The 26871-nt window shown below is 41.3% G+C and overlaps 1 protein-coding gene across 1 annotated transcript in view; it reads right to left on the minus strand.

Annotated features, from left to right (window-relative positions):
* The window catches only part of kiaa1109 (KIAA1109 ortholog), a 77683-nt gene that overhangs the window by 35072 nt on the left and 15740 nt on the right, over nt 1–26871 (minus strand). Inside the window, exons 17-51 of the mRNA XM_061062726.1 lie at nt 26526–26710; nt 25672–25778; nt 25343–25575; nt 24951–25169; nt 24557–24694; nt 23768–23944; nt 23333–23461; nt 22583–22702; nt 21654–21985; nt 20704–20954; nt 20268–20508; nt 19557–20048; nt 15880–16150; nt 15538–15675; nt 15288–15358; nt 14983–15156; nt 14038–14158; nt 13628–13777; nt 12946–13073; nt 12292–12494; nt 11796–11996; nt 11447–11658; nt 10850–11001; nt 9632–9782; nt 9315–9467; nt 8869–9109; nt 8562–8710; nt 7657–7888; nt 7094–7255; nt 5396–5580; nt 4643–4818; nt 3892–4486; nt 2226–2424; nt 1510–1773; nt 336–429 (exon numbers count right to left, since the gene is read on the minus strand). Coding sequence (XP_060918709.1) covers nt 336–429; nt 1510–1773; nt 2226–2424; nt 3892–4486; nt 4643–4818; nt 5396–5580; nt 7094–7255; nt 7657–7888; nt 8562–8710; nt 8869–9109; nt 9315–9467; nt 9632–9782; nt 10850–11001; nt 11447–11658; nt 11796–11996; nt 12292–12494; nt 12946–13073; nt 13628–13777; nt 14038–14158; nt 14983–15156; nt 15288–15358; nt 15538–15675; nt 15880–16150; nt 19557–20048; nt 20268–20508; nt 20704–20954; nt 21654–21985; nt 22583–22702; nt 23333–23461; nt 23768–23944; nt 24557–24694; nt 24951–25169; nt 25343–25575; nt 25672–25778; nt 26526–26710 — 7046 coding nt within the window. The remainder of the gene's footprint in view (nt 1–335; nt 430–1509; nt 1774–2225; nt 2425–3891; nt 4487–4642; nt 4819–5395; nt 5581–7093; nt 7256–7656; nt 7889–8561; nt 8711–8868; nt 9110–9314; nt 9468–9631; nt 9783–10849; nt 11002–11446; nt 11659–11795; nt 11997–12291; nt 12495–12945; nt 13074–13627; nt 13778–14037; nt 14159–14982; nt 15157–15287; nt 15359–15537; nt 15676–15879; nt 16151–19556; nt 20049–20267; nt 20509–20703; nt 20955–21653; nt 21986–22582; nt 22703–23332; nt 23462–23767; nt 23945–24556; nt 24695–24950; nt 25170–25342; nt 25576–25671; nt 25779–26525; nt 26711–26871) is intronic.

The following is a 26871-nucleotide window of genomic DNA, read 5'->3' on the forward strand; positions in this document are numbered from 1 at the left end:
ATTTGGATGTCAATTTAAATCTTTTACGAGCAACTAAACATTTTGTAATTAACTGTAGATGTTGACTCCAAAAGTTCAATATACGGTAACTAAAACAAAAATAAAACACCAAAAATATAAAACCATGCTAAAATCTTTTTTGAACAGCATTAACTTCCTATTTTAAACATCAGATTTAAATTAATAAACTGTAATCCATCGAGGTTAAGCATCACTACAATCTTCCCTGATACCCAATAAATAATTGCATAGTTTATCTCCTGGATGATTACAGTTTACAGTCTAATGTTTAATCCTCTCCCTTGTCAGCACATTGAAAAGAATTTGGTACGTACTGTATGTCAGGTGTTATTCCCTCCAGCAGAACGATGTTGACCCCTCCTATGTGAGCGGATGCACATGTCTCAGTCATTTTCTGGTGCAAGATATCTGTGAACACATGAAAGACAAATGAAATCAAACAGAACAAAAAAGCAGCCAAGAATTTAATTCTGCCTCACCGGTAATTCAGACATTATAACTAGGGCTGGGCAACGATTAAAAGTTTTAATCGCGTTTAATCGCATGAGTTCCTGTGATTAATCGCGATTAATCGCATTGTTATACGCAAAATCCAATAATGAATTTAAAAGTAGTGTATAGCGCACTTTTATTGTAAATGTACTTCTCAACTTAAACAATGTAGTCAAAGCAAATAAATACAAAACTAAAGCTTATTGCATTCGTTGCAGTCTGGACGCAGAGTGGTGTGGGTCTCCTCTCTGCTCTCTGACTGACAGCCTGTGAGTGCTTTTGAAAGGGGGAGGGGCTCACGGCAGCACCCGCTGCTCGTTGAGGACAGTAACTGCAGAGCAATACGTGTTTTCACGTCAGTTTCTAAAAGTCTCCAATAACACCAGAAAAAGTCGCTAGATTTGTCGCTAGTAGCTGTTGACAAAAAAAGTCGCCAAGGGGGTTTGGAAAGTCGCCAGATTTAGCGAGAAAGTCGCCAAGTTGGCAACATTGTTTCTCCTCTTTCCTGTGAGCGCCGCAGCAGACATGCGCAGCAGTAAGCAACATACTAGGCTCGCTCACGATGGAATTTTACAAAATAAAAGCCAGTGAGCAACAGACTTTTACAATAAGAAAATAAATAATAAAAACTGCGTTAATGCAAGATAAAATAATTGTCGGCGATAATTAATTAATGAGTTAACGCGAAAATAACGCGTTAACGTGCCCAGCCCTAATTATAACCATTACATTTTGTGCATTAACCTGATAAAAAGTGTTTGTTTTTTTGTGGGAGATTTTAGATCTGTATACTTCTGAAAAGAAATAAGATGCTGTCAGGTCAAAGACTGAAAATGTTTGAAATAAAAAATGTTTCTCTTAATCCAGTAGGAAGGGCTCGTGCACAGGCAGCCAGATCACATTAAGTGACAAATTAAAACAAATCAATAAAGAGTTTAATAAATAAATAAGAGAGTAACGAGCTAATAGAGTCCAAACATATCTTCTCAGCCTCACCTTTCATCTTCTCCTTCAGGGTGAAACTCCCATGGATCTTCTTTAGCTCAGCCTCCATGGTCAGCCCTCCGATGTCGGCCTCCAGGTGGGTGCGATTCACCATGCCGATGCCGAACACTATGAGTGTGACGTGCTGGGGCTCGGAGCTCACCAGGCTCCGCCGTCGGCCCCCTGCACCCAGGGGTTTGTTGGGGGTGGTGGGTTCCTGCTGCTCGTTCTCGAAGATCACTTTACAGAAAGGCTCTGCGGAACGAAGTCCACCTTCTGCAGAAAAATAAACACATAAAGTAAAGTTGTTCAGTAAAAAAAATAAAATCAAAAAATTGTAGCTGTGGAATAAACGTTTTTTTATTTCCCGGCTGTATGGCATCAGAAGAACAGCCATAATTAACTTTACATTTTCAAAATAAAACTATTACAACCTGATTATTTAAGGCGTTTTTATGAAGAATTAACATTACTTGGGGGGGGGGGGTGGTAGACTCAGTTCACCATAAGACACTCATTATTTGACTGCAAATTAAGCAAGATTATCTTTAAATCCAGGAAATGTTTATTCCAATAGCAACTCATCTATTGATGTACAGAGGTGTGTCCTAATGAAAAGCTATCTCACTAATCATGAGCTCTAATCGAGCTCCTGAAAAGGAAAAGCACAGTAAAGCAGAGAGGGATGACTGGGTGGGACAACAGATGGAACAAACTGGGTGTCCCACCTGAAAGGCAGTTCTCTGGGGAGCTTTTCTCCAGGATTCCAGTGGGATCAGAGATGAGGGAGTAGAAGTTGAGCAGCTTGTACATGTTCTGCCAACATTCTGCCGATGGCTCGCTTTGCTCCGACACTGTGATGGAGTCAGAGTCATCCATCTGGATAGCCATGTGGTCGGCCACGTCACGGGACCCCTTCCTTGACACCTGAAGAAGTGACACAATATTTCACATTACAAAACAAATAGAAATGTCAAAGTATGGGATATATGGCTCAAGGCTTACAAACAGTGTTGCATACTTGTTATCATGTGTCTGTCCTGTTGTTTAGTGTAACAGTATAGTTATAAGCCTGTACAGACAGTAACAAATAATGACATCAATGTAAGAATAGAGGAAGTGAATCATTAGATTTACACCCAGAGATTTCTTAAAGCCCGGACTATATAACAGAGGATTTCATCACCTGGACACCAGTATGTAGAACAAAAACCAAGAAACATTTTTATAGATATTACACAACATGAACAGACTGAACAGACTGAACAGCTGAACAGACGTGGTTCAGTAATATTTGCTACAGTAAACTTCAGCATCAAGCCCTCTGTAGTTCTGTGCTTTTAAAGGAAACATGCCAATAAGCAGAATCAAATAGAACTCTGCTGGCCTATTAGGAAACCAAATACCGGTAGTTATATCTGAAGAAGTCTGTCAGTAGAGATTCTTATACTGTATCTCACTTGCTTTAATTTAAAAAAATTGTACACTTCAAATAATGCTTACAGTAAGTATTGTATATGTGCTAGAACTTAAAGAGGACATAATATACCCCTTCTCCACCTTTTCAAACAGTCCCCCTGTGGTCTAAGTGAAACATCTGTGCTGTGCTTTGGTCAAAATATAACATGAATCAAGCACCAGAGGAGGTTTATGACCCTGTATAAACCAGCTCTCTCAGAACGCTCCGTTTTGGTGTGTGTGTCTCTTTAAATGCAATGAGCCCCCCTTGAGTTTTCCCAGTAGACATCACTCCTTCACTAGCGAGAATAAAAATGGTGGACCTGTGAAAAAGTTTAGTTCTAGGCTAGGAGTGGGTGGAGTCCATGGGTGGAGATACCAGGGGAGGGGAGGGTATTTTATTTACCAGAATCCCACTGTGACATCACAAGGAGAGCAAATTTGAAACGTAGCATTTCTCTCTGTGTTGTAAGACTTATGCAGACAAAGGACTGGATGGGTTTATTTCACATTTTGTGGGTCAGTAGACACTCAGGTTGAAGGGGACTTATTATGAAAAATCCACTTTCAAAGTGTTTTTGAACATATATTTGGGTTACCTGAGGCCTTGGACAGGTTTTGACTTTATTAAAAAGCCATTTATCCTCTTAGACAGTAATATTCTTAGCCTTTAGTGTTGAAAATGTACATTTTATTGGAGAAATGCAATTGAAAACAATTGGAACAGGTACCAAGTTAATTCCCTGAATAAGCTAATGTTAAACCCGTTTGACTTATTGTCAGTGTTTCATCCTGCTGAAGTTGGAAGATTTCACATGAATCAAATGAAGGCTGTTTTACTGGAGAACTCTCATTCAAATTATAATCAATCAGTTGACTTTTTTTAAAAAGAAGACACATCAAAAGTGTAAAATAATGTCTCTATATCAAAGTTACCTTAGATGTGCGTCGCTCTGAACGTCCTAGGGAGCTTCGTCCTCGTGGCTCCCTTCTCCCTAATGTGTCCATTCCTGATGGAGGCCCATTAGGTGGTAAACCTCCAGGACCTCCTGCCCCTGCACCGACTGCTCCTCCCCCTCCACTCAACCCTCTCTTGCTCTTTAAGGTTTGGGTTCCGCTGCGTCCTGCTCCATTGAGGCTGCCCCGGGAACTGCGGCTGAAGTCTGAAGACCTGAAGTGGCGGTAAGGCCGAGCCTTGAAGGTGGGGGTGGGAGAGGCGGAGCCGGCAGTGTAGCGGCTCAGCTTGATATCAGTCTGTGTGGCTTTGATGTCATCGATCATGGTGCTGAACTGGTGGATGAGGCGCACCAGGGCCATGTCGACACGCTGGCTGATAGCCTGGCAGGCTGTAGTGAAATCACAGTGGAACGTGTTGTAGTGGCGGCGGTTGAGGTCATGGAAGGAGAGTGGAGCTGCAGTGGGACCCTGTGGAGCACTGGCCGACTTCTCCATCACCACTGCATTCAGGCTGAATGTCTCAATCAGCAGTGCAGGCTTAAACTCCAACGGAGGAAGGTTGACCATGCCTTGTCTAAAGACAGAGTGATATATGTGATACATATTCTATTTCATGTGACTTCCACACTTAAACACAACAACGAGGAATGTTTATGAATGGAACTTTGAAACTCCCAAATCATGTGGTGTTTTTGTAACTTTCATGTGTTTTGATTGAGATGCATTTTACCTCCGGGATCTTTTGTTCTTCCGGTCTTTGGAGGTATCCGAGTCGACAATGTCTGCTCTGAGACACTCCAGGTTGCCAGAAAAAGACAGATGCTCTCCAAAATACATCTTGTAACTAAGAGGAGTGGTGTCTTGGGCCTGAATGCCTGTGTAGCTCAGCAAAGGCTTGAAAACAACCTGAGGGTGGAAAACAGACATCATGGCACAATGAACACAAGTTTTCTTGTTATGTGTTATCTGAGCAGGGATTCTTACACATAGCTCCCCATGCAGGAAGAGGGACACACAAAGTGTAATCTACCATATACAAATGATTAGTAGGGGTGTTGAATTGTATCGATTCTGTGTTGCAATGCGGACATGAAGGATTCTGGATGGATATAGTGACAGTGACAGAACATAATCAATTATTGAATACTGATGTTTCTTATAGATTTTCCGGCTGTGGCTGAACCTATACAATCTATTTATTTGGGTTTACAATGTAAAGAACACTGATTTCTAAAGCACTTTATAAATGATAAAAAGTTGAGTTCATATTTATGTGAGTGCTTGTCTTCATTGTTGAAGAAATAGCCATGTGCAGTAATATAGAAAATTGAAGATGTAGACCATCATGATGCATGGTTTTTAAATTGTAAACAGATTTTTCCAATTCAGAAACAAAATTAAAGAACTTCAGGCATGTCGAGTGCATGCCAAGTTAAAGATTAGACAGAAGCAGCCAAATATTGGACAGATGTATTCAAAGCACCTGAGCATCTGCCAGCTGAACGGCAGCTGGACACTGGTTGCCCTCCTCAATGTCTGCGATGTCATCCTGGCTCGTGCTATGCTGGGAGTGCTGGGAGTGGGTTCCATCCAGGGTGTTCTGGTCACTGGAGAGCACTGTGTTAAAGTCTGACGCTGAGGGGATTGTGGGCAGGTTACACGTCCCACCTGAGGAAGCAGAAGAGAGGTTTGGGATGGGATGTGACCTAACACCAGTGATCATGGGCTTTTCTAGCTTTTCACACAACACTCTGCATCCAAGTGGATGAGTCCAAATATTAAACATGATAAATCACATTTCACCGTAGGTGGTAACACATAAGAGGAGTGGGAGCTAAAAGGAAATGATAGTAAGGAAGGAGCTGCGCTATGAAGGATGAATACAATTTCAACTTGCCACCATCACAAACATGTTGGGCAGGAAGGTAACAATGACAAAACATGACTATCTATGCATCACCACAACTCTGCTGCAGCCTGTAGCACACATGTAGAGAGTCTGATGGGCTACCACCTGACAGATATCTAACATACTTCATTAAGCCCATTTTCATTGACATACCAGTGGGCTGCTATGCTAAATACAAATAATAACCTGCAAGCTACACACTTAAAACTTCATAAATGAATAGGGTACTTTATATTAAATCTAAATATTCCCAATGGGACTTACAGGAATGAAAGTTGGTATATCAGAGCTGGGAATCTGTGGATGCCTATTTTCGATTCAAAACAACTCTGGATCCATGGACTCAAAGTCTATTTTTGAATTAGATGACTGGAGTAAAGCCTGAAGTACCGGTAGGTACTGTGAGACTAGCTGAATTCCATGCTGCTCCATTTGTCATTCTACTGAGTGAAAGAGCTAGCATTAGCACTTATCAGGGAGTGACTAATTAGCCAAAAAAGAAATTGATTCTTGGAAGTTATGAATCTATTTAAAATGTCAGAAAATGAGAATCGATTGTTTTTCCCACCTCTAATATCAGTGCATTCTTATTTAACAGCTGCCAGCTGATGCTTGCATCACAGCTACAGAGTTAGTCAAATTTTTCAACAAATAAAAATGTACACCATGAGAACAATTATGTGTTATAATCACAGAAAGTTTCTATATATGGTGGATTTGACACAGTTTAAGGTATTCAATGATAAATTCCCATCTGTTTTCTTGTTGTATGAATCAATTTTACCCCAGCATGAGCGAAAGGTTACCTTATTAACACACCAATAACAACTCTGTTTGAAGTTGTTTCTGCAGGATAGATTGACAAGAGTAAGATGTAGCTATTTAACTAACTAAAGGGGGGAAAAAAAATTCTATACAGCTAACTAGTTCACCAACACCTTCAGCACAACACTGAGTCACCATCCCTGACCTTCTGGACTGTTAACTGTTGGTAGTGGTTGGTACTGGTAGTGGTTGGTACTGACAGGAGAATCCAGTGACTCTAGTTAAATAATAACATTACATTTTAAATTCTCTGTACCAGGAGAATGATTTGCATCATCCCTAACAGCAGTATAATCAAATAATAAAAGGACAAAGAACACAGAAATATGTTCATATAAATGAGCTAAACCCTCACCAACATTGTACAATTTTTTCAGTTTTATTTTTTGTTACAGTTACAGAATGATGAAGTAATAAATACCCCCCAACTGGAGCCCCCAGATTTACCTGTCTGGAGGCTGTTGTGCTGGGAGCGGTTAACGGGGGACTCCTGGGCTCCTGCCCCAGTCCTGTTGCCCACAGCATTTGACATCCAGTTGTAAAAGCTGACGGAGGCGGGCTCAGACAGCAGTGGGTGCTCAGTCAACATGTCTGTTCCTAAGCTGTTCCCTGAGTCCCCGATGACAGAATTTAAGAGCACACTACATCACAGAGGAAACTCAAAAACTGAACGTCACACAGATGCTGACTGCTGTTCACGGAAAACTTGACCTTACATCACGGAGAAAACTGTAGTTTATGTTCATGTTAATTTTTTATTTACTCTCAAAAGTGTAGAAGTCAATAACTCATGGAAGACTGATTCTATAAATGTTTTATCCTATTTGGGTTTGTTTTTGTTTTTTATCATTCACACTGTTGAGCAGCAGAGGTCAGCCTTGTAGCAGAAATGAAGTAGGCTATTACATGTAACTAAAGACGAGGAGATACTGTATTCTTTCATTAGCACAAGCTTCCACGAACTGTAGTTAGCATCAGAAGTAGCATGACAGTAGCCCAGGCATGAGTACCTGTTTGAGTGAGGGAGCTGCTCTTTGCAGCAGCTGTGGCCGTCGGTTCATTCCTCTGGGGCATGCCCTCCAGCAAGTTGTGCAGACTGCGAAAGCTGCCTGTCAGGTTGCTGAGGAGGCTCTCTTTCCTGGGGCTGTCCTTGGCTGGCAGGCCTGCGCGGCACACATGGGCCGGTGAGTCAGCTGCTGTGTCACCGCTGGTGTAGCTCAGAGACTGGTATGGATGGGAGCCCTGGGTGTGACAAATGTACAGATGACTTAGAGCAGTTCTTTTCTGTATTTTATCATATGTTGCTTGTATAGACCTTATTCTATTATATTTACGTTTCTTGACAGTGAGTATACTACTGTTTTACATTTTTATTTTACTATTTCGTTGCACAGAAAAAAACTATTCAGATTCTATGAAGTTGTAAACTACTTGGCAATACACCCAATTCCTGTTCACAGGCTGACATAAATAAAACAGTTTGACAATCATGTCCAGGTGATCAGCATATCTATCAATCAACCAATCATTTCAATATTCTGTTTAGTGTGGTTGTGTTTTACGTTTGCCATTTTGGATAGAGCACTGTAATGCAATAAGGGAGAGGTAAAAGACTACTACAATAAAATATTACATATGTGCAAACAGTAAAATAATCCTTACTGACACATCATAGTTGCACACTACCCTTTACTTAAAGAACCGCTTTCAGATGTTTGTGTGTATGTCTGTATCTCTTAACAGGTACACTGGATTGAGAAATTCCAGAAATTCCAGAAATGAAATGGTGCAGTATCAGAACAAACTTAAATAAAGTTCAGTTGATATGACTAAAACATGAATTTGATGACATGCCCAGGGTCTCTGGTAACTTTACAACTGCTAATAGGAGCACAGTGATGTTAACATCATGTACCTTTATCCTGAGTGCAGACTCGTTGTGTGTGTGGGACTTGGACAGTTTCCTCATGATCTCCACACCGCTTACAGGGCCAGAGTTTCCTTCTTTTGGTGGGGGGCGGCTGCATGCTCCCTCCAGCAACATGGTGTGTTCACTCACTGTGGCTTCACAATAATGAGATCAAATAAAACTCCTAGAAGAACTATCTGACTGCTACAAACCTCAAATTAAATATTTACATCAAATATGAACTAGTGCATGTGCATGCACAAAATGTCACACTCAGAATACTATAAGCACCCTGAAAAATCTAAGTTCCCACCTGCATCAAATTCAAATTCAGCTCCATCTGCACTGGTGTCACTCTGCAGCGCAGCGCCGTTGTCCAAGCCTAAAACTGTCTCGACCAGGTTCTGCTGAGGCTCCTTAGGCTTAGTGAGCTGATTGGGCCTCATGAGACCAATAGCTTTGAAGCCCTGTGTAACCACGATGAATTTCATCCATTGCCTAGCCAAAGCAACCAGACCCTTTTTTAGAGTCACAAGTGCTGGAACTCCGTCATTCTGGGAGGAAACGGAGAGTACTGTATCAGTGCCATTGATAAATTGAATCAAAGCAGTAAAGGAGACTACTTTAAATGAATCGTTAGGTTCAAATGGAACCATGTATCGTAACCTTTTGCAGCCATTTAACTGCAAAGGTTGCAGCTAAAGGGTTCCCCGAAATTGTCACGACAAAGTAGAAGCTATTCAAAGGCTTCATACTCACCATGGTAGCCTCCTCAATGATAGAGTAGTCAGCCTGCTGCAGATAGCGATGGAGGATGTTACAAAGCATACAGGAGGGATTCTCATGCAAGTAACGAGCTCGTTTAGTCACTCGGTTGTACTTGCTTCGGATGGGGATGTGAATACTCTTTTTCTGTTGGGGAGTGAAAAGTGTCAAACTAGAGCCCACCAAACCAAGTAGAGTTAAAGGAATCCTTTAGTTTTACAAAATACATCTGAACTGATTCATGTCTTTGAGCACTCAGAGTATACTGGATAAATGTGATATGTGTTTAAGTCTACAGATGTTCTGCTCACCTCTAAAGCTTCTGTCATGATACAGCCCATGACAGCACACACTCGCAGTGTGCCCTCCATGTCCAGTTTGCGCAGAGAAGATTTGAGCTGGTCAATGGGAACCAACCAGGCTCCAATGGCAGGTGTCGCAGTGCTCAACAGATTCAGTTGCCTTTAAAAAATAAAAGGAGTCATAGGATTACTTATCAACCAATAACAGTTCATCTATATACCCATAAATATATTCATATATTCATTTGTGATTTACTTCTGTTTTGGACATTAAACCAAAGACTTTGAATTATCATAATGTGGATGGAAAACTGCTTTTAGCGTGAGTGCTACAAACTCTTGGAATATTTTAGAGCATGACCTGAAATTGAGCTCTTTTATCCCTTTTGGACATTTGAGACAATACCGCGCAATACCTGACTGTAACTATTTTATTTGATTTTAATTGTTGACAAATCATTGTAGTAATTTCAACCTTTTTAAATTAATTTTCAGTTTAAACATTTTATTGTTGTTATTGCTATTTTATTGTTTTTATTTCCTGTGGTAGCTTTAACTCATTCTTTGCTCAACTCTTTCTGTTTGTCATTTATGTATGTATTCTCTGCATCGTTGTAAATGAGGGTCGCCCTCAAGGATCTCTCCGAGAACTTAAATAAAGGTTGATGAATGTCGACAACTTTAACCTTGTTTTTTCTCAAGCGAGAAGAATAGATTCTTTTTTCCTCAACTGCACCAAGAACCATGATGCATTGGGTTAGCCACGTTACAATAAGACTCAGATACCTTGCAGTTTGATCAGTTTGATGACCTGTGATACTGACAGGTCTGCATCAGCAACAACGCTGACATCATTTGACAACACAAGAGATGATTCTCATTAAAACCCCTCTCCAAAAGGTAATACTCTCCCCATCACACTAGATTTCTTTCACAACACTTGCACGGATAGAAACTGTCTAGTAAGCTTTTAGTATTCCAGCCAGACGTCAGTGAATTGCTCTTCATATAAAATAAGATCAGCTCATTCAAACCTGGCTCATGCCTCGTGATGTGCCCCAGATAAAAACACCTTTGTAGATAGCAATGATAACTATTAAAAGGAAGCTGCTTTGTAATTGGTCAGACTTAGATTGTTTAACACAGAAATACATTTGCAGTAAATAAACAAGAACTTCCCATGAACTATACATTTAAAGTTGTTTATATATGTCCGCGTAGTCGTACCTTGAGATGGCCTGTGAAGGTGAACGCACATTGGTGGGAGCAGCAAAACTGAACCAGATCTCCCTGATGGTCAGCTTCATGCTGCTGGAGTCAGGAGGTGGGGGCATGAGGGGAAGGTCTTTCTTCAGGTCATCTGATTCCACCCCTTCATCCTGCAGAGCACAACAAGGTATTACAGGTCGATGAACCTGCCTGGGGAAAACTCATTACAGTGTTGTCTAACTGGGGCCAAAACAAGTGTTAACATCATGGTTTGTTTCTAATTGTGTTGTTTAATTCCCTTCTTCTTTGAGGCCAACCTGAATGCCTTAAATAATTATACATGTTTTGTTCAAAGTTAGACAATGATTGTTGACAGACAGGGTGAAGAAAAATCAGCTCAAAGAATATTGATTTTGCCTTTCATAAGTGAAAGTTTGAGGTTACTGTGAGCAAAACAAACAAATGAGGAGTTCAATTATGTGGCAGACTACAAGATATAAAATACAAACTTCAGATTCTTAAGGTTTTTAAAGAGTGTGGTGGATTTTAAATGCACATAATAATCCGATAAGTCTTTTAAATCAACCTCACATATACAAAGAAATCATTTCACACCTGGTCGTCAGAGTCCGAGTGTTCGTTGGCATCAGACGCAGGGCCGATGGTATCATTTGGCAGGTTGTCATCAGAGACATCAGTGCTGTACCCGCTGCCTGTCTGTGAGCCTGTCGAACCGTTGGACTTAGACATCCCTGTCTTACCCCCAGTGTCTGAGCGCCCCATCACACCAAATGCATTGTAAAGAATGGCCCCTGACTGACGGCCCCCTGCAACATGAAGTGGAATACAGTCAACAATCTGACCAAAAACTCCCCACGTCCTTCTGAAAAATCGTTGTTTCTTTTTCCATATCCATACACTCAATGTAAGTCATGACTTCTGCTCAGAGTGTTGAATGGTTTACCTTTGACTGTGAGGTTCTCTATGCCGCATTCAAACATGATCCAGCCCCATTTCTCAAGAGACGCAATGGATGGTCCAAGATCTCCTGCTGTGGCCTGAGGATCCGTTTCATCCACAAGTGAAAACTCCTCCATTTCCTCCAAGCCAAACAGCACTTTGGACTTCTCGAAAGGTATTGCAGTGATGGCACATGTGCCTATGTCTTTAACAGAAGAGCAAACAATGCCAGTGTTTTGTACCATTCAAAGGATTCTTTTGAAAAATGGAAGTTACTTGGAGAGAGCAAAGAAATCTGAAAACAGATAATTTAAGATGATGTCATGCTACCCAAAATGCAAGTCAAAAGTTCTAAGTACTTTTGCTTGATACTGTATGTTAAGTGTGGTTACTTTGCAAGGTGTCTGGAGACACCTTATATTCTTTTCATCATTCATATATCTTGCAAAAGGTAAGGCAACCATTTTGAAAAAGAGTTCAAACTAAACATTTATTCAAACCTGTGGAGTCGAGGCCCCGCAGCTGACTGTGGATACGGTGGATATTCAGCCTGGCAGCGATCTCTTTGCCTTTCTCAATGCCTGCATTGGAGCGCAGTGAGCCAGATGACTGAGGCTGCATCTTGGTGGCTGAGGCATACTTCTCCAACATGACTGAAGGCCTCCCATGTTCTGTTGTGTTTGGTGTCTCCTCCACAATACCCCTGGAAGCGGCAAAAAGTGTGATTGAGCTGCTGCATTTCAGCTGGAGCTAGAATAGTTCAATATTTGTTAGAATGTCTGCATGTGCACAGAATAACCGGTATCAGCTTTAAAACAAAAAAAGAGTTATGAATGGAAGATCAAAGTAAATTATGCCAGAGTTGGCAAAGATTAGCAAACCAATGAAATGTTTCTCAAAGTTTGATCTAAAAGTAAACTTCAATTACCATGACCTGGATGAAATCCTAAAAAAACATTTTAGATTTAAGTTTAGAACCCTTGAAAAGACTACATCAAAACTAATAAATGAAAGTGTTAGCAGAAATTCCATAGCAAATACACTTGACACATCATTTTAGGCACACAGACACTCATACACAAAACACACACACACACACACACACACACACACACACACAAACACTAAGACACAAGGAGTATTTGAGGCCAAACCTGTTCATTCTAAACTGAGTTGCGATCCTGTCGAAGCACAGTGCCACAAGAGACACATGTGTGACACACTTACTGGAGACAGAAGGTGACCCCTCCTCTACAGAGGCCTGCAGAAGGCAAAGGTTCACCTGCAAAAATAGAAAAGAAATAAGGATAAGTAAACTAAACGGTACTAAACTCTGCTCTACTGTAATGTACTCTGCTGTGGATATTGTCGTCTAAAAATGTCTTAATAAAACATTATAACTAATAGCCAACCCCAAAAGAAGTTCTAAAAAGGACAGAAAATTGCTCCATGGGGATGGAAATGTAATAAATAGATTAATCATACAAAGTGTAGGACTATTTTTTCAAAATGTGATATTTCTAAGGTTTTCTTTATATGACTATGCAGAGGGTAAAAGTAAAATCTATCATGAAATAGTCACAAATGAGAAACATCTATAATGTACAAAGTCACTTCTAGTGATCACAGACTCCAAATTAGAATTTAGTGGAATGAAAAAGAAACATGAATGATCTTGATCGCTTCGACTACAGCTTTAAGATGTTTGGCCCAATCATTGTTTAAAGTAAAGTGATCCACAGCTATGCTCATGATTTTGTGCCTGCTCTTGAATCTCTCTCAGTCAGAGCAAATTAACACCACTGGCCTCTCATTATTTGAGGTCATGGGTCTTACCTTGGGAATGGAGACGTTGGCTTGGAGGCCCTTGATTTTCACATTGTCTGGTTTGACTGACAGGTCCGTCTGGCCATGTGAGATGTTGAGGGATCCAGGGGTTGTGCCCTCTGTCTTGGACAGCTTGTGCTCCTGCTTGCCTGTTTGGCTCTATGCAGATACAGGTGCAAAAGAGTGAGTCGTCAGGTTACAAAGCCTAACCAAGATGGCTGATTCAATTGAATTGTGCCACAATTATGACACTTTTTTGACACTATTACAACAATGACAGCATTTCCTTTCTGGTTTAAATTGATTTATGTCCATGTGATTTATGTCAGTATAACAGATTTCTAAATTGTATGTCAACATTCAAAACCTTTACTATGATCGTTTTATTTGCGTTCTGTTAGGAGCTTTGTTGTACTTACAGACTCAGTGACAGTGGACTTGCTGATTTGATAGGCTTCATTGAGGACTTTCCCATGCAGGTCATCCAGGATGGCTGCAGGATGACGGATACTGACAAAGTGTACCATGGATTCTATATACCTAAAGAGATCAATGAAACAAACAGCTGTAATTTAAAAAAAAAAAAAAAAACGTTATACGTTATATATATGTGTATGTCTGTGATGGTTAGCAAGCAAACAAAGAGATGTTGAAAACCTAGAAAAATCACCATTCCCAAAAAAGTCCCAAGTATAGTGGAATTTACTATGTCACAACTTAAAGGCAACTCTTTAACCTCCTAGCAACAGTTTATCAATCTCAACATGGCACTGGCCATAGAATGATTGTACTACTCTTGTAAACCAGCATTATCAACCCCTGGCACACTTCACATTCACACTAGTAGATACTTAAGACAGAGAGCAGTTACCCCTAACTGAGAATGAGGAAAACATCTAACATGCTCTACACAGAATTGGAAACTAAGCTGAAAGGAAAAACTTGGTTGATAAAGCAGCACAACAAAAAGTTACATAACTTTATTAAGAAAAGTTGACTTCTTATTTGAATAAATATATCTAATTATATATATATATTACCGGTATATCTTATTTTTATCCCTGCACGGGTTATGTACATTTCTTGTATAAGTCTATTTTTAACAGCACAGTTTAAGCTTGATTCATCTAGGGGTATTCTTTAAATCTTTTTTTCAGGTTAATATATATGTATGGGAGGGGGGGGCGTCGGTTTTGTGGTAATTTGTAACAAATGTTTCATGTCATGTACGTCTTTGTAACCTGCAACTGGATGCTTTGAATTTCCCTCGGGATCAAATCTAAAATCATCTATCTAAAATCAGGACATAGTTAAAGCTTAAACAACAAACAGGTAACAATTAAAACACAAAGGGTGGTTACTACCTGTCCAGGGATTCGGCTACAAGGGGCGTGAGTACCACATTGACGGCTCCCTTCACCTCCACAATGGCAGTTGTCCTGGTCTGAGCTAAGGGCTGCTCTAGTGTCCAGTCATCTGTTGTTGTGTCCTCATCAGTGTTCTCCATTGCCCTCTTGTCCAGTGGAGTGTATGGTGTACTGGAGAGGAACAATCATACATTCTCTGATCAAAGTGCAAATTGAATATGATCTAGGTGAGGTTTAGAACAGAAAACTCACTTTGCGCGATTTTTTTTTTTTTTTTTTAAACAAATGTATAACACCATTACCTGTTGTTCTCTCCCATAAGCTGAAGTCCTCTGTCCAACAGAGAGCTAGCAGAGAGGCCCTGCCTTATCACCTGAATGTAAAGAAACATGTTACACTACAAAATCATGGACCTGACCATTAAACCTCTTACACAGAAAATAATAAGATCAAATCAAAAACGTTACAGTATAGTATGTAATACATACTATATATCACATGCTGAAAGGAGCCAAATGCTATGCTTCACACACTAAGTTATTACTCAAAGACCTTAAAGCTGGGGACAGCGAGCTGGTCAAATGAGGTGGAGCTCTCTTCGCTGGTGGGTGTGTCCAAATCTAGGGGGCGGTGCAAAGAAGATTTGGAGGTCCTCTTGTTGGTGGGCTGCTTGACGGACCAATTTGAGACCTAAAAGCAGTTCAGTGAAGAGTGTTTTAACTGGACTGCACAGAAATCATAGTGAAAAAGCAATATCCCATCTCAGTGCTGGCACCAGACATTTTTTACATACAGTATTTTCAAGCAAAATACGTTTTGAATGAACAATCAAAAATAATAATCTGATAATTGAAGGACCCAGGATTTAAAGAAAAATAATGTGAAAGACTTTGCCTGGTAATGGGCTAGATAAGTCTGGTAGCACGCCATGACATGGGGCTGACGGGTTACAGGTCCTGGTTCAGCAGTCTTCTCCGCTTCCACCGAGCTCTCCTCCTCAGCCAGGGCAGAGACGAAGGAGGCCTGGGATGTGTGGCTAGGCAGGGGATGGGGCGGCAGTGGAGGCAACATCGGGGGCAGGGGCAGAGGACGTGGCTCAGTGATTAGCTCTCCATTGAGAACATAGGTAAGGGGACCCTCAACACTGTGGTAGATGGAGCTCCGACTGTGGGGGGGATGTCAATGTATAAGACAAACACATAAAGACATAAAAACAGTTGCAGATAAAAACTGGCCCACATAAGCATGGTTGTATAACAGAATATTTGGCACTTGTCTGTTTATAGTTTCAGACTTTAGTTTCAACAGCCTCGAGTCATGCTGAAACCTTTTATGAGACTGAATTGACAAACTTGTGTTTGTGTGGAGGCTGTTTCAATCAAAAGCCTGACCAAATCAATGTGAGGACATTTCCAGCTAATAGACAAAAGACAAGGTAGGAACAAAACAAGAATGAAATCCAATTTGCAAAACACACCAGCCAGTGTCTGCCTGGATCGAACATCTCATACGCTACAAACCTTCTAGAACATTCATTCTAGCATGATCAAATCAAGTTATAAATGAAAGCTGCAACATGTTCGGCTTCGGGGCAACTTTCTTAACTCAATGAAATGCAAAACTTGTTTGGTGTTAAGCATAAAAATGTCATAACACTAATTTTAATTATGTATAATGTGCTATTTTACAAACACAGCCAGGATGTCATTGGGATGAATCATAAGTCATTTATTGCAAAGTTTGCTGCCTGTTTGGTTCCACAATGGTTTCCAAGTACTGTTATATGCAAAGTGTTAAAGAACTTGTTATTTCAAAACTCCACAACACTACTTTTGCTTTTAAATCCAGCTACAATGAAACTGAAAGGTCACATATTATCCTCCTTTTCAACCAGTTTGAATAAGTCGCAAAGCTCCACAAAACACAAGTTTCTTGCTAAACAGACTGTTCCTGTGTCTGTAGCTTTAAATGCAAGTGAGCTTCATTTTGACCTCTCTGGAAGGGCTTGGGTGACTGGGGTTTTCTCGCTCCATGCCCTGTTGTTTACGGCTGAAAGACCAAATCAAGAGGACAGAACAAACCCATTAAGGAGAGATGACCGCCCTTTGTGATGTCATGAAGGGTAAACGGTAAAATGGTAAATGGACTTCAGCTTGTATAGCACTATCTAGTCTTCTGACTACTCAAAGTGCTTTTACACCGCAGGTCACACCTACACATTCACACACTGATAGCAGAGGCTAAAAGTAGCTAATCCCATTCCCACACATCCATACAAAGCAGCAGGAGCAACATGGTGTTAACTGTCTTGCCCAAGGAAACATCGGACATGTTGATGCAGGAGCTGGGGATCGAACCCCCAAACGTATCGGTTGAGAGACGATCGACTCTACCAACTGAACCACCTCTGCAAACGGCCTGTTTGGGCAAATATTTTTCTAAAAGGTGGAGCAGGCACAAGATGGAGAGGATGGCCCCCTTCTCATAATTGGGGAGTTTGTTGACAGACTAGGGAGACACATTGGTGTTCAAAAAATATAGTAAAGTATATTTTGCATTATATGTGTTGGGCCACGCAGGCTTAGGACAGTCAAACCATGGACTTGGGCCTTTGAGTTATTTAATGAGATCACAAAGAGGCCTAAAAGGACTCTTTATCCCAGAATCCCATGCGGTACTTCACACCTATGTGTGACGTAAAGGGGGGACCGGAACCTGAGGGAGACCCCACAGGAAGTCGGCCAGGTGACAAAACTCTGAGACTCCCCTCGTTCTGCCTCTTTCCACGCGCTGACTCAAGTGCTCGGAGACCAAAGCTCACCTCCTGTTTCCTGCAACAATCTTCCTTTGTTTTAAGTTTTGGCGCGCAGGTAATCCGCGGCCGGCAGTGTTCCAAATTCCGAGCTCGGATTGTCCAGTGAACGCATCTCAGTTTCTCGGAGAGCGTTAGGCTATAACAGATTATCAGAAAGATAACGGTCTTATTCCGTCCTGCAACGAAAGGACATCAACGGACATCTTTCCCCTCGACGGAGAACCAACGAAGCCGCTCTTGCCGTAAGGGACCCTCGCCGCCATCAGACACCTCTACACCAGGACGGACAGAAGATCTGTTTTATCACCGGACTCCTTTTTCCTTCACCGATCGCAGGCAAAGCGATTCACAAGTGAGGCTTAATTAGGTCTGGGCAGAATTAGCTTTAGAGAGTGTTTTTAACAATTGTTTGATTGAAGCAGAAACTGTAATTTTTATCTTTGTTGGACCGTCGCGTCCTGAGTTTTACCTGTTTAAAACTCTTGTTGTTCCCATTTCGGACCGCTGCGTCCTATATGTGTTTAGCGTAACAACGTTATAACCAGGTATTATTCTTCTGATCAGAAAGGCCAGTGTAAGCCGTATTAACTTGAATTCGGCCATTGGTTTGTTTCTGTGAATGAAGGGAATTACTCCCGAGTTGTGGTGCGGGATTCGGACTGTGATCCGGCCTCTTCAGGCACGCATTTCTCTCCACCTCTACGCTCCTCTTTTATCCTCTTTTCTTCCCCTTTGACTAACACACAGAGATCTATACACTCGCGGCCATCCAGACGCCTCAGAGACACAGATCGTGTAGGGCCGAACTCGGTCTCTTTTAGACATTAAGGCCACATTAGGTCTTTGTTAGGTGTGCACCATCGGAAGGGCGACCGCGTGGGACGAAGCAATCTCCCCCTTTTCTTCTTACACGCACGCACACACGCACGCACGCACTGCTTGATAATGTTTGTTTGCTTAGATTAGTTTATGATAGTTATTTGTTTGATTAAGTTCATTGATTTTGGATTGATGTTGCTTTGTTTAAATAAATTCTGTTATAATTTAAGAGAGCAGTTGTTTGTGATTACTGGTGTATTTACATTGTGATATAAGCTGGGTGCGAAGGCTTTGTGTACAGATTTCACGCCTTCAATTTATTAAATATAGTTATTAATTATTAATAATATTAGTAGTTAAATAACTGATTTGAGTGATATTTTGGTTATATTTCCCTGAGTACAGGGTGGTGCCCCAAAACGAGATTAAACATAGTTTGATGATATTTTATTTATATTATTAATAATTAGAAATAGTTATTAAAGAATATAACCAAAGTTGACTTGATACAACCCCAACATATGTGACCTTTAATAGAAAGTAAAACTCTATTGAAATAAACTTGAAATATAGAAAGTCTTTGAAAATGTAACAATCTTAAAATGTAAATCATCACCACCACCAGAAACATTTGAGAGCGGCCTCTTTAACATTACTTAAAAGGGTAAAACTTCAAGCAATCTGGGAAGGTCAGAACTTGCTAGACAAGTCATTAATTCATCTGCTAGAACAGATGAGAAATGAGAGAGTCTTTGATGTTACCGCGAGCTGTCTCTCCCCCCATCCTAATCCCGTGCTTAACCTTGTACTGGATCTGACCAACCACCCAGTCTCTGCTCAGAGTTTTGAACCCCTTCACATCAAGAACTTTAGTGAGACGTGCTGTTGTCTTCTTGTAGATGTTTTGATTTCCTAAGTAATTACAGTGTTAGCTGACCTGTAGTTCTCCATGTGATATGGGGGCTGCTGTGGCTGCTGCATCTGCTGCCTCCTCTTCTTCTTGCGACCTGGGTATGTCCCTGGACCCTCGTCCGCACTGCTTATCGGCTCAAAGTCCTCAGCGGCGGAGAAATAGGCCTCACTGTCAGCCACCGACATACTGGAGTCGGCAGAGCGGTACTGGTGGAAGGTGTTGGAGTCGGCTGAAGGCGTGAAGGGAAAGGAGCCATAGCTCCTGCGCTGACGTGGTGAATCCAGGACATTCTCATCGCTCCGGGAAACCTCACTGCTGAACTGGACGCCGCCGGACAAAACTGGTGGAGGCTTGTCAGCGAAGACAGCAGCTGACAGGCTTTTGGTGCTACCAAGCCGACCTGAGTGTACAGAGGACTGGCGCTTCAGGGGGGAGCAGAGGGGGGAGCGCACTGAGGAGCGGTCCTGGGAACTGTTGGGGGAGACAGGGGAAACCTCTGGGACGTCCCCTAGGGTGCTTCACAGAAAGGAGACATCAACATTTACAAGCCAGTATTGACTATGTGAGGACATAAAAGTTACATGATTGATTTTATGCAAACCCTGGTTGTGCTGCCTTTAAATGTTTACTGCATGCTCTGACTGCTCATATTTATGTTCTAGTATTAACAGTTACATGGTACAGTATGTTATATTAATATAGCACAACATTCAAAGCATCATTTTTTGAACCTACTCAGCAGGGCTTTTGCCATTCATCGGAAAAATGCGTTCCTCTGTGCTTGGTGAGGGAGAGTCCCTCTCTCCGGCCAGCAGGGGCAATGCAGCACTGGAGGAACTATTTTCTTCAGAGGAGGAGGCAGAGCTGTGGGAGCGTTGGGGCACCTGGAGACTCAGGTGTTGCTGAACACGCCTCTCAGGCAGCTCAGGTGGCAGACATGGCGAGTGTGTGTCTGTCTTTAGCCCAACAACTCTCCCTAAGAAAGTGCATATTTTGTTAAGTAACACATCAATGAGTAGGTAGACAAGATGAAAAAAGTTCAAGCTGAATAAATGATCATGAAATTTACTAGGTAAGCAGAAAGATCAAAAGGTAAACCATGGTTTTGGAAGAGTAGACCCTCTATAACAACTTTGAGAACATGAAGAAATGTAATCTTTATAATCCATACCATCAACTTTTGGTATTTCCTTGGTAATAATCCACTCCCCAGGCTGCAGCAAAGACTGGCCATAAGACATGTCTGCGTCCGTGCTGGAAGAAGTAAAGGCAGACGAGGACGAAGGAGTTAGCTCTTCAAGCTTGAAGAAGTCCAGGCCCATGTTGGTACCTCCAAAGAACCTGCAGCCTCCAAGGCAGCCACAGCGATTCCTGCTGCGCTTGTTGCGAATGCCTGAGTCTTCGGGCCAAAGGAACCAAAGTCTGAGGGGAATGAGAGGGATGTAGAAAATAATGTAGAGCAGATGGCAGACAATTCAAACATGCACTTGTGCTAGCTTTGTGTATGTATGTATGTCTGTCAAATTTAGTCCAGTCATGCATGCATACTTTGTCCAATTCAATATGATAATAATAATAATAGTGTTTAATGACAAAAACACAACTAACCCTGAATGATACATTTCTATATTGTTAGAAGCCACATGCAGTGAATGTAGCTAAAAAAAAGTCTAATTGCAGGCTAGAAAAATAGCAGCTGTAGTGGAAATTGTTCCCCGATTACTTTTTATGAGGTCTTTGATTGTTTATTGAATCTATTATCACAGTAGTTTGACAATCTGTCAAATCTGATAAACACTTCTTTGTCTATGAATGCATCAATCTATGCACTCTACAAAAATATATTTAACATAACAAGCAGAACATTTAATGACTTCATTTGGTATTCCTTCATACAGAGCTTAATTAGATAGCAGCCTCTGCCTTCAGTGTGTGAAAGGGAATGTGAATGTGACAGTAGTGTTAAAGAACTCTGAGTGGTCAGAAGACTAGAAAAGCGCTACACAAGTCCAAGTCTGTTTACTATTTATTTAAATAACAGTGAACAAAAGTTTACGATGCTATACGGTGCTGAAATGCCTTGAGGGTTACTACCCACGGGGCAGTGTGTGTTTTTTTTACCTTTTGGATAGAGCATCGTGTAGTTCCAGAAAATGCCTCTGGACTTCACACTTGGCTGGGTGGTCAGCAGCCAGGGCAATGTCTGCTGTAATGAGGTTCAGGTTGACTGAACCTGCCTCCAGCCAGACTGAGCGTCGCAGCAAAGGGGGCTGACCCAGACTTAATGGCTGACCCAGACCTTGACCCTGTCCAGCTGGCTGCAGCCTGGTTGCCTCGCTGTGCTGCTGTTGCTCAATGTACTGCCTGATGTTTACGTCCTGCACCACGGCGCTGATGCCCTCCCCCACCGCTTGGTTGTGCAGGTTACAGTTTGCAACCCGAATGTTAGCCGTCTGAAGAAGAAAGAATTTTTTTTTTTTTTTAACATCACCAATTATCTAGCAGCTTGACACATTTTACAGTCATTGGAAGCCCCTGATTGATTATGTTAGGAGGCTGACCTCCTCGCCTTTATTTATTTATTTATTTATTTTTGGGGGGGGGGGGGGGTGAGAAGAGGAGAAAATAATTGGACTAATCTTATTATTATTATTATTTTATTCATTTTTATTGTAAGTGTTAGTATTTTTTTTACTCTATTATTATGTATGTTATTATTTCTTGGCTGTATTATAGATTTTGCACCAATGTACCTCTTATTATTTAATTTACTTTATTAGTACTGTTTTTAATTGTTGTGTCTTATTGGTGGAATTGTCATTGTGGGGGGGGAGTGGCAGGGGGAGGGCTTGGATGGGTGGCTTAATAGGAAACTTGTAGGATGTCATTGTATTGTTATGTGTTCCGAAACCTTATAGAATGGCAATAAAATATGTTTATAAAATATATATATATATATCTAGCAGCTTATTCATGAACTTACTTTGATTTAACTGAGTTTAAACAACATATTTTAAATAAAAGTTTATTTATTGGTTGGAGGTAATTACCTTGATGTTTGCAGCACAGCCATGCTCCACAATGAACAGATCAACTCCATCCATGGCCAGCCGCGTCATGGTGTACTTCAGCTCCTCTGATGTTCGGCAGTGACCTGGCAAGCAGCTCATCTGCAAAACAACCATCATGTTGCAGTAGGAAATAATTAGTGATAGCAAGGAAGGGATCACCAATTTAGTCCGTCTTTGCTTTGCGTAGAGCTCCATAGCCTGTGGCCACAGCTGCTCAACTGTCAGAAACTGATCGGGGCTCTGAGGCACAGCTTTTAAAAATATCCTTATTAGTATTCACAAACAAACAAGCATTTTGTTTTCCTCTAAAGTAACTTCCAACTATAGTGTGTGTGAGCTACAGTGCTGTATGTACAGCTGCTGTGAGTAGATCAATGCTTTGTGGTTCAGTTGCTCAATTCAGTTTCAGTCTTGTTCAGTTTGCAAGCAGTGTAAAAGTTGTGATTTCAGGGTCATGCATCATTAGAGAAAGGTTCACAGTTGTTTGTATTTATATTCTGATGCTGATTCACATTCACATCTTTATAACTATAAAGGTTCTGATATTTAAAAAATAAAACCTTCAGCCCTAATGAGCAGACTTAGCAGAACAGTAGTTTCCAATGTGTGATTCAAACACACAGACGCAAATAGATTGAAAATAATGCCAGACATCAGTAGATAAAAGAAAAAAACAAATAAGAAGTGAAGCTCAGATCATGGTTTTCATCTTGCTCTGCATATTCATACCTTGGCATCGCAGATGCGCCGGTCAACGCCATGCTGGCAGATGACAGAGGGTTTAGGTTGTTCTAGCTGGAACTCTCTGGACACCCCGTGGAAAAGGAAAGTCTCACCCCACTCAATCATACTGGCCACCTAATAATCACAACACATGCAGAAACATCAGTACTTCAAAAAAAATACATTAAAAATATTGCTGTAATTGTGGGAGAAACAAGCACAAGGAAACCCAAAAAGATAATTCTATAAAATGTAAAACATGATATAAAGAAAGATACACAATTAAAAACAATTCACTATTAATTTTCTGCCATAAATGCTGGATTTTCTGAATTTTTTGCAATTCTTTTCAGATTGCATTATTTTGTAACCTATTTTTTAACCAATTTCTAATTTTTACATTCCAAATAACTATTTTTCTTAATACAACCAAATACAGACCTGTGGCACAGTGACCCGGCCAGTGAGCCCCCCAGCCTGCATGTCAATAAGCCAGGCATACTCAATGGTGTCACTGCCCAAGGGTACGCCCTGAGCAGAAAACATAGCATGGGCTCTCATCTGCAGGCCAGACAGACTTAGGTGGCCATCTCTCAACACCCCGTCTGCGGTAGGACGCTGTGGGAAACAATCAACACACACAGATACATTTTCTTTCATCTTAATAACTTCTTTACAAGTGAAACAACAAAAAAAACAGTAAGAGAATATAACAATCCTCAGCTGAAGTGAAACTCATTCTATAATATCCCTGCATATTCCATAAAGAAGTGCTTGTTATCTCACTGAAGGAGAAAGTTGAAGGCTACAACTTCTCTGTCAGGGATTATTCACTCTGTGCAGCAAATAAGATCCAACTCATGGCTACAGCTTAGAAATTCAGTGTGGTTACACAATATGCAAGTGCTTATGCAAACATGTGGATGGTGAAAAGCATGCTTTACATAATGCAACACTGACCCGTTAGCTTTATTCAGGGTATTTTCTGAAGACTGACTCATCCCTTTAGTTGCAACATGAAAGAAGTTTGTATTCATGTTCAACTATTTTATTCATGAGTTGTACCACATGTCTGAAGTTTGCATTAATCTAGTTGATAACACGACCTTGCTTAACATGTTTAATTAAAGTTCACCAAGCATTAATCTATAGATTCAAATCTTCTTTATTGAAATGACTGCATTGTATGAAGGTAAGATAAGATAACCACCATAGAGCTGTGTTTCTGACCTGGTAGTTGTCACTGACAAAGATGTGAATGGGAGACAGGAGCAGCTGAAGCATTGTCTCCTTGTGACCCTTTTTCATCTCAAAACAAAGCCGCTCCAAAAAACCGGATGGACCCTCAGGACCCTCGCTGCTGCAGTGCTGAAGGCAGTGACAAAAAAAAAACAAGAATAAGTGTGGACTCCATCAAACCATGACGTTAACAAACACACATCAACTCATAAAGAATGGCTGGAGGGTTCACTCTGCAAGCTAGGAAATAAATGAGGGAATAAAATGTGGACGTAAATGTGAATCGGTGTCCACTTTCAACATTCTGCATTATTAATTCTACTGTATTTTTCATTTCTTCCATAAAAAAAAACCTTTAAACTATACGGCGGTAATTATGTTTTACCATTGGCAGTCGGCCGTGAACTTTGTAGAGATTGATGTACACTGTGATGTCCCATGGGCGCAGGTCTAAGGGATGGATGTCTGAGTTGTCCTTCTGTTCACTATCCTCCATTCCCAGAGGAGACCAACCAAGGCCTGAGGAGGTGGAGGTGGATAACACAGGGCTGGATACTGCCTCCTCAAAGTCTGTGTACATGTCATCCTCACCAAAGTAGTTTTCCTGTAAGAGCAGAGCAAATGAAGATCGGAGGGCTGTTTTATGAATTGAAGACTACTTATTGATTGATGCTTTTATTATTACTGAGCATTCTTGCTATTAGATGAATGATTTAGAAAGTTTTAACCAAAATCTATGATTATTCTTTTAACCGTGTGACTTGAGGATTTCCATACCTTGATGGAGATAAGTGCTCGGAGCAGAGGCCCGTAGAGGATGATTTGAGAGTCAGGGGACATTTCCATCTCCACATGAAGTCTGTCAGGGGGGAGCTCTGAGGGGTCTGTGGATGCCCGTCTGTGGGCAGTTGAGGCTGATGCAGACGTGTAGCGTGACTGTGCTTTGTGGGGTACAGAGGTGTGTTCTGGGGGACGAAGGGCTGACAGCATGGACTCCTCCATCTCAGACACTTCAGACACAAACCATACACCACTCAGACACTGAGAAACATAACCTTACAAATCATAGTGTATTGTCTCATGATGAAATGACACTGTGAGCTTACATGACTGTTTGAGCTGCTCGTCAGCTTTCTGAGGATATATCGGATGCCAGGTGTAGTCAATGATGAGCAGGAAGTTGGGCACACTCCAGCAATCCACCCAGCCAGCTCTGATAAAAGGGCAGAAAAACATGTTCACTCAGCACACAGTCATGATGCTGGGTGGGTTTATCATCATTTCAAATGGTTTTTCCAGTTCATTGTTTGCTTTATGACCCGTTCTATTCGAGGACATTCAGTAGAGGCGAAAGACGGCAAATGGGTCACGCCTGATTACGCTGCCGTACAGAGTGCACCAGCCCAGACAGAATCCAATTGTGAACCCCAAGGGAGTGAGCGGGTCTCTACATCAGAACGGTCTGGCCTGGGGCTACACGTAATAAACAATATGGATGTTGAGTTATAATCAGAGTGCACACTGCATGTGCCACCCGACAAGCAAAGGTTCACCGACAGTTTTTGTTTTTTTTACTTTTAACAACCTTAAGGTTGTTGTTAATATTGAAAGAAAAAGACACAACATGGATAAGGACAGGTCGCTGGTGGTTAGTGCATGCCCCTTGTGTGGAGGCCAGGCGGGCGGCCCGGGTTCGAATCCGGCCTGTATGTCATTCCCTACTCTCTCTCCCTGGTTTCCAGCTCTATCCACTGTACTATTTCTCCATTAAAGGCACAAAAAGCCCAAAAATAAATCTTAAAAAAAGAAAAAAAAAAACATGGATAAGGACTAGGTCGATTTACAATAGTTCTAAACATCATAGGGGGCCTAAATAGGAATCAGTAAAGTATCACTGCTTTTTGCCTACACATACATATTTTGCCCACAACTGGAGCGATAATTCCCAGGTTTCACTCACTCTGCGTGGGTTATGTTCCTCCAGCGGGACTTTGTTGGTTTGGGGGGTGGAGCGCCGTGGTTCTCCCCAGGCATGAACATGTCCGAGGGCAGCTTGATGTTCTGGTAGTCTTTGGCTAGGGTGAGAAGGGGATAGCGGCTTGGATGGCACTCTGGCAGGGACAACCGCATGTCTGTATCCTCTGCCTGAATACAAAACACAAATACTCTAATGCAATCGGCACAAAGTTGGTTTCAAAGTATTCACATCAGTCAGGGACAACAAACTACACCTTCAACTCTGAAATCATTGACTAAATATATTGCATTGTGTGCACGAGTACATCTGTAAGAATAGTGTCCAGAAA

Source organism: Labrus mixtus, chromosome 18 (assembly GCF_963584025.1).
Source record: "Labrus mixtus chromosome 18, fLabMix1.1, whole genome shotgun sequence".
NCBI classification, from domain to species: Eukaryota; Metazoa; Chordata; class Actinopteri; order Labriformes; family Labridae; genus Labrus; species Labrus mixtus.